General features: G+C 48.7%; 1 protein-coding gene across 1 annotated transcript in view; it reads right to left on the minus strand.

Annotated features, from left to right (window-relative positions):
- Positions 1-13,948, minus strand: part of LOC107119791 (branched-chain-amino-acid aminotransferase, cytosolic-like) — a 93,356-nt gene that overhangs the window by 4,176 nt on the left and 75,232 nt on the right. The window contains exons 7-9 of the mRNA XM_015422383.1: positions 10,985-11,127; positions 4,678-4,763; positions 1,286-1,426 (exon numbers count right to left, since the gene is read on the minus strand). Coding sequence (XP_015277869.1) covers positions 1,286-1,426; positions 4,678-4,763; positions 10,985-11,127 — 370 coding nt within the window. The remainder of the gene's footprint in view (positions 1-1,285; positions 1,427-4,677; positions 4,764-10,984; positions 11,128-13,948) is intronic.

Consider the following 13,948-nt stretch of genomic DNA (forward strand, 5'->3'; position numbering starts at 1 on the left):
CCCCCCGCAGTTTCAATATATTTGTTTACTTTATTTATACCACGCTTTTCTCTCCGATGGAGACCCAAAGTGGCTTACAACTCCTCCTCCGCTTTATCCTCACAAGCACCCTCTGTGAGGTTACGCTGAGACTGTGGGCACTTCCACACACGCTAAATAATGCAGTCTCAATCCACTTCAGCAGCCGTTTGCAAGTGGATTTTGCCATTCCATACAGTAAAATCCAGTTGCAAAGTGCATTGGACGTGGATTAAAAGTGTGTTATTCGGTGTGTGTGAAAGCGCCCTGTGGGACTGGCCCGAGGTCACCCAGCGAGCTTCCATGGGAGAGTGGGGGCTTGAACCTGGGTCTCCCAGATCCTGAGAGCCAGCATGGTGTAGTGGTTAAGAGTGATGGACTCTAATCTGGAAAACCGGGTTCGATTCCGCACTCCTCCACATGAAGCCAAGCTGGGTGACCTTGGCTGCACAGCCCTTTCAGAACTCTCTCAGCCCAGAAAGTAAGTCTAACTCGCCACCTAGTGGTGCATGACGCTAATGAGCTAGAACTTAAGGCTGTCAAACAATCTTCGGCTCTCCTGGCTATGCTACACACAATGCCATAGGATAATTATTATTCTTCCCAGATGCTAGTCCAACACTCTTCCAGCTGTCAGACTCTTGAACAAACTTGCTCCCAACAACACTCTCTTGGCAGTGATTTGTTTATTGAGAGATAAAGATGTTTCAAGCTAAGACGATCTGTGTCAGAACTGACCCTCTTGGCACCAGTTCTGGTATTATACATAGTTCAAACAGCACCCCCCCCCATGACCCATCCAATTATACCAACACATTCAGCCTGCCAAAATATACTATGCACCGTTAGCCCTCCCCAGCACCTGCAAGCTTAGTATCTAGTGGTGTCTGGTGTCTAAGGTCAAGCACGCATTCTTCCCAGAGAAGGGAGGCCCCGCTTAAAGCAGTTACAAGCTAGCACGACTCTTAGCAAAGCAGTTTCCATGCCCACATGCTCACTCACTTCCCCCTCCCAACCAGGACCACAGGCATACAGGACCAGAGAAAATTAGGAACTCCATGGCAAACGAGACCCGAGTTTGACACCAGCACCAGCCACTTGCGGTGCTTCAGTGGTAAAGTCCACAAACGGCTAAGCCAGACATCCAAGTTTCGCACAGCGCTCTGTTAGATATATTCCCAGATTCCACAAGGAATTCCTCCACACATCTCAATCCTTGCTTTCTGTGGGTCAGTGGGAAAATGAAACCAGAGCCTCTCGCCCTCACCTCGCCCATATACAGTATTGTGGAAATCGGGCACACGACGCAAGCTGTCCCGGCACCAAACATCTCCTTCACCCGGCGATCCTTCAAGGCGGCTATCAAATCGCTCATGGTGATGTATCGCTCTGATACTTTAAATTCCCCCTGCGTAGGGACAGAGAAACAGAGGACTATAGAGCGTACTTTTTAAAAAAAAACAACAACAATTTTATTAGAGGGATATTACATCACATTCAACATCAAAATATTAAAATTAATACATATCCCTTTTTTTCTTCCCCCCTCCCCTTCTTCTTTGGGCTTTCTGCAGTGTTCCCACCCCCTCCCTTTCATCATTTCTTCTTAATTTTCTTATCTCTAACAAAAACAAACATATCAGACATTTGTATACCGGTAACCTCTACTCAATATATAATTTTTTAACTTTTCTTTATCTCGGAGTTTATATACTCTATTCTTAATAATTTTCTAAAGAAAACAAATTGTTCTTCACGTCCCAATCTTTCTCTAAATATTCTTTAAAGTCTAACCAATCTGCAAAGAACTCTTCCCGAGTTTTGTTGTTCAGTTTCCTCGTGAGTTTGTCCATCTCTACTATAAAAAGCAACTTCTTAATCCAATCCCAAGTCGTTGAGGACTAAAGAGCATACTTTTAATGGGCCAAAGACCCTCTTTTGGGTGAGGCAAGCAGAAAGTCAACAAAAAGATCTACCTAGCTGGTAGGAGGCCCCGCTATCCCAATCTCGTCAGACCCTGGAAGCTAAGCAGGGTTGGCCCTGGTTAGTATTTGGATGGGAGACCACCAGGGAAGTCCAGGGTTGCTATGGAGAGGCAGACGATGGCAAGTCACCAGTTTGGTGTAGCGCTTAGGAGCGGCGGACTCTAATCTGGGAAAACCTGATGCCGAGCTTTCATGTGGTCACGGAGAATGGACCTTCTCCCTACATCCAGCAGAACGAAGCTACGACAAATTACCTAATTCTAGCCCAACGGCAGGCTTTGGATCCCTTTGAGCGAGCTTGTTTTCGCTGCAATTATACACAGGGTGGGCTACAAATCTGAAGCACTGGTTGGTATGACAACGGATGGAGGAACGGATGTCTCTGCTGGGCTCTGCCAGAAGGTGAAGAACACTGCTGGAAATCTTGCTGGAAATGACTCAGGACAGTGGGTATCAAACAGAGTTCTTGAGAGGCTTGAGTGTCTTCAGACCATTAACAAGGGCTTCTCTGAAAGTGCTGACGGCCAGACTCCCCTGAAAGTCAGCTTTTCCTACAGCTATGAGCTTTGACTGAAGAGTCTGGGGAAAGGTCTCGTTGTAATCGCATGAACGGAGGCCAGCATAGGGCTGCCAAGTGATTCTTCGCCGGAAGCGGGGGGCTCCCTGCCGGCGTTGTGTGTGCGCGCGTGCGTAACCTGGAAGTGACTCAGGCACGCTGAACACATTGGGGGCGGGGCCATGGCCATACCATGGAAAACCCTATGGTTTTCCCTTGTATGGACATGGCCCCGCCCCCAATGTGTTCAGCGTGCCTGAGTCACTTCCAGGTTACGCACGCGCGCACACACAACGCCGGCAGGGAGCCCCCCGCTTCCGGCGAAGAATCACTTGGCAGCCCTAGGCCAGCAGCATGTGGATAGGCCAGGGTCACAGTAGCCCTGGGCATGTTAACAATGTAGGGACACGTCAACACAGAAGGGCAGCTAGAATGGGCACTCTAGCCCCACCTCCTGGCAACTGAGGGCATTGTCCCCACCCTCCCACATAAACACATTTGCTCACACACAGGCTCTGTCCTCATTACTAGGAACGCTGGTTCATGATCATGGGATTGAGTGTACAGATAACAGGCATACAGGCATGCTGTCATTTGGTGCATGCATACAGGAAGGGAGCAGAACACTGGGTATCAAACAGAGTCCTTGGGAGGCTGAGCGTCTTCAGAGCATTAACAAGGGTTTCTCCAAAAGTAAAGTAAAGGTAAAGGTTCCCTTGCTCGAAAGCCAGTCGAATCCGACTCTAGGGTTGCGGTGCTCATCTCCGTTTCAAAGCCAAAGAGCCAGCGCTGTCCAAAGACGTTTCCATGGTCATGTGGCTGGCATGACTAAACACCAAGGCGCACGGAACGCTGTTACCTTCCCACCGAAGTGGTACCTCTTTATCTACTTGCAATTTCTTGCTTTCGAACTGCTAGGTTGGCAGGAGCTGGAACTAGAGATGGGAGCTCACTCCGTCATGCGGCACACTCGGGTCTCGAACTGCTGAACTACCGACCTTCCACAGCCTGCAGTTCAGCGTCTTAACCACTTGAGCCACCGCCGCTCCCAAGTCTCCAAAAGTACTGACAGTCAAACTCCCCTGAAAGTCAGCTTCTCCTACAGCTATGAGCTCCGGTTTATGAAACCTTTTTCTTTTCTCTCTCCCCCCCCCAATCAAGTCGCAGCCAATTTACGGCGACCCTGCAGGCTTTTCAAGGCCAGAGACGCTCAGAGGTGGTTTGCCATTGCCTGCCTCTGCCTCACGACCCTGGTATTCCTTGGTGGTCTCCCATCCGAGTGGTAACTGGGCCTGACCCAGCTTAATTTCCCAGATCTGACAAGACTGGGCTAGCCTGGGCTATCCAGGTCCGGGCAGCTATCTACAAAAGCTTCTACCCTGGAGAGAGAAAAATTGGACTTCTGGGGTGCAAATTTTTCCTGCATCTCTAACTTCCAGCCACAGTGCTTTATGTATTCTAGGGTAGGCTGTTCAGTTCATGCAGGACCGTTGAGTTTGACAGGCCTGGTCAGTCAGGGGTCATTTCCTGCAGGAGCGCACAGGAGCGGAGCTCCAGCAGTAAAGAGCCCCGGGGGCGGGCACATTCAACAAGCCCCACCCCCTGCTCCCAGCAGCCCTCAGTCAGAGCAAGAAGCAGCCAGGTAAGCAACAAAAAAAAAGCCCCCCCCCCCCGGTCCAAAACAGTCCAGTGGCACCTTTAAGACCAGGTTTTATTCAGGTACAAGTGCTCCCTCCTCTGTGAGGGACAGATCTGCAAGTTCCCCCCTCCCCCTAATAGCTAGCAATCCAAAACAGTCCAGTGGAGCCTGAGCGGTGGGTGTTGCCTTCTGACACACTTCCGGTGATGTCAGGGGGTGTGGCATATGCAAATTAGTTATGCTAATGAGTTATGCTAATGAGCTCCTGCACCTCCTTTTCTACGAAATGACCCCTGTGGTCAGTGCTTGTGTGAACTTAGTGAACCTCTCCCAGAATCTTCGGCGGTATCCAGGGCTTCCACGGCAACCGTGCCGTGCAGAAAAGATACCCCGAACGGAGAGTTTGGAAAGCCACTGGTATCTGGCAGTATCTAGCAGTGTCTGGTGTCTGGCATTCTTCAAGTCAAGTGACTACCTACCCACTTGTGGGCCAGATCCAAAATGCTCTGCCTCGTCACACCGGGGAGAATGATGCCATCTAGTGGCGGGGTTGCCAGTTCCTCCTCTGTCAACACAAAACACAACGGCCTTGTTTAAAAACATAAACAAAACTCTCCATATTTTTTTTTAAAAAGATCACACAGCCCATGCAATTTGTGCCATCCCAATCACCGTTATCAGCACTGAGAGAGCCAGTTTCCGTTTATAAACTCTCCTAAAAAGGAGAGAACTTTATTGCTTTTTATATTAGAAAGGGGGATGGGTATATAGTGGGGTAAAGAAAAGGTCGAGTGATGTTTCCATTAGTTTGTTAGTCTGTTAATATTAGTAAAAAAAAATTCTTCTTTGGCTTCAATGTGGTGGTCAATCATCTTTCATCGTCTCAGTTACAAGAGAAAAAAAAAGAATGTTAAAAGGAATTAGTAGTGTCCCACTGTTAAACTGTTAATAAAAAGCTTTTCCGACATCCTGCGAATTAGTTCTTCCATGTTCGGGCTGATTTCTTCTCCAAAACGACAGGGGAGGTCTTCCTCTGCGCTCCTCTCCGTTTTACCGCTTCCCTTCCGGGTCATCGCTTTTAGGTCACAGCATGCATTTGTCACTTTGCAACTTCCGATCCGCCTTCCCGATAAAGTCCCAAGCTTCCAGAACGATTTTTTCTCTTTTTTTTTGTCATTCGACTTTAAAATAAACGCTGTCGTTCTCATAGCAAGGTCATTTATCCACTCCGCTTTAAGGGCATTTTCCTTTTTCATCGCTGCTTTCGCTTTTCAGGAACAAGCCCACAAGAGACAGTCACTCAAACCGGAAGATCCGCCCTTCTTGTTGCGCAGTTTTTATTTCAGCTCCTACATCTTTTTCATTTTGTTTACATTGATCAAAGTTCACAGGGTGCACTTAGAAGATATATCAGCATCATTTTCCTTCAGCAAATCAATCGCCCAGTGACACCACCTTCCTCGGCTTTCAGTCTCCCCCCCCTTTCTCCTTTAAAATCTCTTTTAAACGGGAGTATCAGAGCATCTCCTCTTTCGCTGGGGGGGGGGGGGGACACAAGGTTCATTAGGGCATGAGGGGAGCCTCAATTTCCGACCTTCTGGTCGAGAAAGAGGCTTTTCCCCTCGTGCGCCCCGAGTCGGAGCCCCTTCATGGGGCTCGTCCGGGTCTCCGCTTGCGCGGATCCCCCCCTCGGCCGCGGGCGGGCGAGACGCCCTCGGGAGCGCCCCGAGGATGCATCCGCCATTCCCGGAAGCCAGACCGGAAGCCAGCACTGAGAGAGCCAGTTTCGTAGAATCATAGAGTTGGAAGGGACCTCCAGGGTTATCCAGTCCAACCCCCTGCACAAGGCAGGAAATTCACAAATACCTCCCCTCCCACCCCCAGTGACCCGTTCCATGCCCAGAAGATGACAGAAAACCTCCAGGATCCCTGGCCAAACTGGCCTGGAGAAAAACTGCTTCCTGACCCCAAAGTGGTGATTGGCATTTCCCTGGGTGTGTACGAAAGGGCCACGAGAACTAAGCACTGAGGCGACCCTTCCTGCCCTCCCTCTCATGATCTGCCCAAGTTCACAGAATTAGCATTGCTGTCAGATGGCCACCTAGCCTCTGTTTGGTGTAATGGCTAAGAGCGCGGATGCTAGTCTGGAAGAACCAGGTTTGATTCCCCACTCCCCCCCCCCAATTATTTTGCTGACATTCCCTCCTTTCTTTTGTGGTTGTTCCCCAGCAAAGCAATGCCATTAGCAAATGATCCTGAAAGAGGGTTGACGATGGTGAGAAAGGAAACCCTGGAATGGCTTGTTGTCTTGGGATAACAACATGGGAGGGTTAGAAACAAAAGAAGAGTCTTGGGGCACTTGCAAAAAAATCTTCATTTATTGTAACATAAGTGTTGGAAGGCTTGAGCCTTACTTGAACACGTGAACACACGGAGCTGCCTTATACTGACTCAAACCCTTGGTCCATCAAAGTCAGTATCGTCTATTCAGACTGGCAGTGGCTCTCCAGGGTCTCAGGATGAGGTCTTTCCCTTTGCCTACTACCTGATCCTTAACAGGAGATGCTGCGGATTGAACCTAAACTGGGAGAACCGGGTTTGATTCCCCACTCCTCCACTTGCACCTGCTGGATGACCTTGGGCAAGCCATAGTTCTGGAGTTTGTAAGCTGCTCTGAGACTCCTTCGGGTAGTGAAGGGCGGGGTATAAATCCAATCTCCTCCTCCTCCTCCTCCTCCTCCTCCTCCTCTTCCTCTTCTTCTTCTTCTTCTTCTTCTTCTTCTTCTTCTTCTTCTTCTTCTTCTTCTTCTTCTTCTTCTTCTTCTTCTTCTTCTTCTTCTTCTTCTTCTTCGTGGAGGCAGGGTGTGTATTTCTGCATGTAGGCAAACCTTTAGTATTGCAAATGTTCTGGCTTCCTTCACTTAATAGCAGCTGCATACCAATCCTTTATTTCTAAATGTTTCCAGATTCTTTGGATTCATGAACAATGCAGGTGAGTGCAAATGTTGGTTTCTGTACGTGACAGGGAAAAGGTATCTCTTAAGACAAAGGATCTGCAACACATATTGGGAGTTTGGTTCACTACTGCTTGCTACTTGGAAAGTCACAGAAATAAAATACTATGATTATTTTATAAAGTTGTCTATGTAAAATTTTCTGAGCCAACTTGTTCAAAATATTCTCACAACAGTACCCTTCACGGGAACATGAAACACTGGGACAGTTGCTTGCACACTTCAGCTCTGCCAAACAAGCTTTAGGACCAGGGCCGTAGCTAACCGGGGGCCCACAGTGTGGTGCCCCCCATGGAATTTGCCCTGCCCCCTCTCACTCTCCCTCCTCTCCCGGTCCCCCTCTCCCCTCCTCATCCCTCCCGGGAGCCTGGGCTTGTCGAGGCTTGCCTCGCCCACCCACCGGAGGGAAAAGGTGGGCAGGCGGGGCAGTGGGGCTTTCCGCCTCCTCTTGTGGTCCCGCGGCACCCAAGAAGGTCCTGCGGCATGGAGAAGGAAGGTGAGCAGGCAGGATGGCCCACACTGGTGCCTCACTGCGCCTGCGCCAGGGTGGCGAGGGAGGAGCTCACTGTCAGTTGACCTGGTGTCATGTGGGCCATTCTGCCTCACTGCCTCCTCTGTGCTGGGACAGAAAGGGAGGAGAGGCCTCTCCTGGTGGGCGGGTGTGTGCAGGGTCACTACTGGGTGATGTCAGAAGTGACATCAGCCAGGGCTTTTTTTGTAGAAAAAGTCCAGCAGGAACTTATTAGCATAATAGGCCACACCAAACAGCAGAAACTAATTAGAATATTAGGCCACACCACTGACTGCACCACTCATTCGCCTATTAGGCCGCATTCCCATGTTACCAGAAGTTAAATAAGTGTGGTCATCCAGCCACACCAGAAGTGTGGTCATCCAGCCACACACACCTTTTGCTTATTTTGTTGACCTTGTTTGTGGTCAAAACCCAGGGCTTTTTTTGGAGCGGGAACTCCTTTGCATGTTAGGCCACACACCCCTAATGTAGCCAATCCTAATGAGTTTCTGCTATTGGGTGTGGTCTATTATGCTAATGAGTTCCTGCTGGGTGTGGCCAACTTGGGAGCCAGCCGGAACTCCGTTCCTGTGCGTTCCTGCCCAAAAATAGCCCTGGGTCACATCACCACATCGAGGGCATGAGGGCACGTCCCCACAAAAAGTGTGTGGCTATGGGGCTGTTTAAGACCTTCAGTGGTAGTAGTGGTTGGGTTCTGTCTCTTGACTAAAGGGTTGCACATGGGCATGATCCTCTGAGCATGGGTTATTACTGCTACCTTTTGCACAATCTTTACCTCTTCTTTCTCACTGGGGTGCTGATAACAGACCTCCTGGCATTCTCCTACTCTGCAGCCAAGGCAGCAACTGTCACAAACTGGCTTTCGAGAGCTTTTGTGCCGTTTCGATGGCTTGCCCGGCCGGCTGCCAGAGAACGGGGTGCCTGTGAACCATTTTAAACTCCCCTCTCGCATGCAATTTTCACAGAGAGCGTATGTATTGTGCCCACCAGTCTAGCTTCGCCTGCAGCAACATCTGCTTCCTTTGGTACTCGACCGAGAGCACGACAATGTGCAACCACTGGGGTGCCAAAAATATGCTCACTCTTTCCTATGAACTGCAGCCAAAACTGGCTCTATGCAGCTTCGTACATTTCGCCACCGCCAAAAAAACCTACCGAAAAACAACCCCCCCAACTGCAACCATACACCACCCTGAATCATGTTAGATGAGTCAAAGGAACTACTGTAGCTAACAGGAACAGCCTGCGCAGAAGCACCCCACAGCCTTTATTCAGATTTTGTCTGGGTTTTTTTTTTAAGTAAGGTATTTATGTGTCACAAAACAAAATCAAGATGGTTAGCCGCAGGGCTATTTTTGGGCAGGAACGCATAGGAACGGAGTTCCGGCTGGCTCCCAAGTTGGCCACGCCCAGCAGGAACTCATTAGCATAATAGGCCACACCCAACAGCAGAAACTCATTAGGATTGGCTACATTAGGGGTGTGTGGCCTAACATGCAAGGAGTTCCTGTTACAAAAAAGCCCTGGGTTTTAACAACAAACAAGGTAAACAGAATAACAAGCAAAAGGTGGGTGTGGCTGGATAACCACACTTCTGGTAACATGGGGGTGCGGCCTAATGTGCTAGTGAGCTGTGTTGTCAGGGGTGTGGCCTAATATGCTAATAGGGTTCTGCAGTTGGGTGTGGCCTATTATGCTAATGAGTTCCTGCTGGGCTTTTTCTACAAAAAGAGCCCTGGCGTAGCCGTGTTAGTCAGCCTGTATCAGTAGGAAAGGGCAGGGGTTGTTTCATAGAAGAATATCTAGGGGAACTCATTAGCATAACTCATTAGCATATGGCACACCCCCTGACATCACCGGAAGTGTGTCATAAGGCCACACCACCTGACATCACCAGAAGTGTGTCATAAGGCCACACACCCCGCCCCCAATGGTCCCAGCCCATGAGGGGCCCGGCGGTGGACCTGCAAGGCCGGCGGGAGTGCAAGGAAGCCCCGCGAAGGCCCTCCCTGGCCCCAGGCAGGCAGGGGTGGGGAGAGGCAGGGAGGAAGCAACTTACCCTCCCTCTTCTCCTGCCTCCTCAAATGCCTAGAGGAGCATGGCCATTAATAGCTGTGCCCAGAGTAATTTGGGAATGCCACCATCAGCTTTTTTCTAAATCTGAAACCTTACCATCAGCACATAAATGCAGCTGAGCCAGGTGTTAAAGTAGGGCATTGTGAGGGGAAGTTGCCTGAAACTGGATCACATCTCCTGTTAGCAACCATTAAACATGCCCTGGTTTCTCTGCATGCCCTAGTTTCCCTTTCTTCCCTCCCACAGCTCAGCAGAGGAATGTGAGAAAATACTCCAGTTTTCAAAGGTCCCAATAATGTTGACACTAACATCAGATCTGAAACAAAATTAATCAGATGTCAAACTTTGCTTCCGGTGAAACTATGTTTTGGAAACAGACTGATGAGTGGTACCTGAGGACCAGAGATGAAGCAGTCATTTTGCTCAAATGTTTACCATAGAAATGGTTGTCAAGGCTGAGGTAAAACCCCAGACTGATGAATAGTATCTGAAGCTTAGAGATGAAACAGCCATTTTGTTCAAATGCTTACCACAGAAATGGTTGTCAAAACTCAGGTAAAACCCCTAACTGATGAACAGTACCTGAAGCTCAAAGATGAAACAGCCATTTTGTTCAGACGTTTACCACAGAAATGGTTGTCACAGGCTGTGGTCAGACAGGCAGTTTGAAGCGTGAGGGAGTCGTGGCAAAAAGATCTGGAACAAATTGTTCCGGGTTTTCCCGGTCACACTGCGCCGACTGATGCGGGAGCATACCGGGGAGGAGGTGCAAGGGAGCGTTCACACTGTTGGCCCGCCCCTGGCGGAGGCGTGGCTGTAAGGCACAGCTTTTTTTTTTGTAATCCGTAGATATGCGCTTATGCACATATGTGCATAAGTGCACAAGCAATTGCTGCTTTTGGTGTTCACACTTTGTTGGTGTGGGATAACCGCGCTCTCCAGGGTTTGCTACCACTTTCAATAGGTACTTTTTACATTCAGGAGGCAAGCGCTACAAGACGGGCTGAGTATGGTTGGGAACACCTGACAGATGTGCCTGTGTGAACGGCCCCTTTAATCCATTTGTGAAACGTTTCTGGCACGTGCCTATCTCAGGGCTAACTGCCAGTCTGAACTCAGCCACAGTTGAGGTAAAGCCTCGGAGGTCTATGCAATTGTTACCTCCATCTTCATTCCGCCAATGCAGGAAGAGATTCATGGTCCCAACTTCTGTGATTTGATGGTCTTCCCCATACAGCCAGAGAACTTGCTGACACCCTAACTCCATAGCTTCACGCTGGGCATATATAGAAGATCCATAGTTCCTTTAGGAAACAGAAGAAAAATGGCAGACTGTTATTATCTGAGTATTGACATATTTTATTGCATACTTATCCTGCAATAAGTAGATAAATAGGTACCACTTCAGTGGGAAGGTAACAGTGTTCTGTGCGCCTTGGTGTTAAGTCATGCCGGTCACATGACCACGGAAACGTCTTCGGACAGCGCTGGCTCTTCGGCTTTGAAACGGAGATGAGCACCGCAACCCTAGAGTCGGACTCGACTGGCTTTCGAGCAAGGGAACCTTTACCTTTTACTTATCCTGCACTTCCTCAAAGAAATGTATCTAGATCTCCCCACCTCCACTTTATTCTCACAGCGAAGCTGTGTAAAGCTGGTTAGGCTGAGAAAGGACAGCTTGCCCAAGGTCACTCAATTCTTCTTCTTCTTCAATTAAGTTCCATGGCAAGCAGGGATTTGCACCTGGGTCTTCCAGATTCTAGTCCAATACTATAACCAATTCCTTTTATGCCTGCGTCTAGAGACATATTCTGGACACTTAAAGGTAATCTAAAACTTCCTCATAATTGTGATTTGTCTGAACTGTTCCTGCTTTGGCACTCTCTTACAGTTTTAAACTTGGAAAAGTCAAATGCCTTATGCCTTAACGTGCAAGTTAAATATATGTATTTATATAAACATATGTATTTGTCTTTGTACAGGCTTCCTGGCCCATGAGCCATACATCAAGAAAAAAAAATTAAGAATTAAAAACAACAGCATAGAAAAACTTAGCCACGTCAACCGTGCTGGCTTTACAAAAGCCACTTGGAAACAGTCTTTATTTGTGGGTATCAGAGGTGGCGGAATATTTCCACAACCATTTCACAAGAAATTTCTCCCTGGCAACAGCGTGTTTAGAATAATAAAGAAAGACGTGCAGTAACCCATCAACCATTGACGAGGAGAAATCACAAAAACCTTGATAGAGGTTTATAAAATCATGCACGGGGCGAAGAGAGTTGGCAAAGTGAAATCTGCCTCCCTCTCCCAAAATACTAAAACTTGAGGACATTCAATGAAGCTGACGGGCGGGCAGACGAAAGGAAATACTACTTTACAGTGATTAAAATGTGGAATCTGCTGCCAGAGGATATAACGATGGCCACAGGAATAAACAGATTTCAAAGGAGATTAGATAGATTCGTGGAGGATCAGTCTATCAGTGACTACTAGCCATGGTGACCGAGGGGAAACTCCACATCCAGAGGCAGTAAACCTCTGAATCCCAGAGCCAGGAGGCAACATCAGGGGAAGGCTTCAGCCTCTATGCCGTTGTTGGCCCTCCAGAGGAACTGGCTGGCGACTGTGTGAGACAGGATGCTGGACTAGATAGACTACTGGTTTGATCCAGCAGGGCTCTTATGTTCTGAATCCCAGCAAATGACCCTTTCATCTGTGCTGCAGGTGGTCCATTTCTGTTGACCATCAGTTAGCTTCCAGGAGACAGGCAAATGGTTTAAAAATACAAAGTACAATGCTGGAGACCAAGCTCTATGAGGAAAGGCTGAGGGACTTGGGAATGTTTCGTCTGGAGAAGAGGAGGCTGAGGGGGGACATGAATCAGTGTTCCCTCTAAGATGAGTTAGAGTGAGCTAGCTCACAGTTTTTTAGCCACCAGCTCACACATTTTTGTCTTAACTCAGGAAGGACGGCTCTGGAGCAAAGAAGAAGAAGAGATTGGATTTAATGCCAGTAGCCCACAAAGTAGAATATTTGCTCACAAGACTCCACAGCTTAGAGGGAGCATTGGGACATGATTGCTCTCTTGAAGTATTTGAAGGGCTGTCAGTTTGAGGAGGAGGAGGAGATTGGATTTATACCCCGCCCTTCACTACCCAAAGGTGTCTCAGACCGGCTTACAAACTCCTTTCCCTTCCCCTCCCCACAACAGACACCCTGTGAGGTAGGTGGGGCTGAGAGAGCTCTGACAGAACTGTCCTTGAGAGAACAGCTCTGACAGAACTATGGCTTGGCCAAGGTCATCCAGCAGCTGCTAGTGGAGGAGTGGGGAATCAAACCCGGTTCTCCCAGACTTGTCCGTGCACTTAACCACTACACCAAACTGGGAGGGCAGGGAGCTGTTCCTGTTGGCAGCAGAGGATAGGACTCGCAATCCAACTCTGTGGCTCTATGATTCTAGGATTCTGTGACTCTACACAAAGGGTCCTTAAAGGAGAAAGAATATTCTAATACAAAACTGAAATAAGTACTTCCTCCCCAAAAGACCAAGTAACTGGAAAATGCCCAAAGCATATGTTTCAGAGATCTGTCCTGTAAGCGACAAGGCAATACAATCAGATACTTTAAGCAAAGCACCGAAACGACAATTACTGGAATGGGGTTTATGTACGACTGAGGTTTAAAAAGACAGAGAAAGAGGGTTAACCAGCCCCCGATCCCTCAGCCAAACTCTGAATCCATCCCCACCCACCCCGTGGCTGCCATTTGTCGCTTAAAAACTAGCAGGATACCTGCTGGGATCTCTGGTTGCTAGATCTACTTAAGCCCCTCTTCATATCACATTCCCAGCCAAGAAATTCAGGAAGGACCTTTCTCCTTTGCCTGGACAAAAACACTGTAAGATGCTTTATCGGCGAGCTGCATGTGCCCATCAACCACTGTCCTATGGCCCAGTTCTTCTGGCTCGTGCTGCGGGACGCTGTCAGGCGTTCGGCCAGCTGTTCCCCTGGAGCCCGTCAAACACATTCCCCAAATGCCTGTACACTGCTAGGCGGTCACAGATGTCTTTGTCCCGAGCCAAGGAAGGCGGCGACTGCAGCCGCGTCTGTCCCTTAAACTTGG

Source organism: Gekko japonicus, unplaced genomic scaffold (genome assembly GCF_001447785.1).
Source record: "Gekko japonicus isolate JY-2015 unplaced genomic scaffold, Gekko_japonicus_V1.1 scaffold995, whole genome shotgun sequence".
Taxonomy (NCBI): Eukaryota; Metazoa; Chordata; class Lepidosauria; order Squamata; family Gekkonidae; genus Gekko; species Gekko japonicus.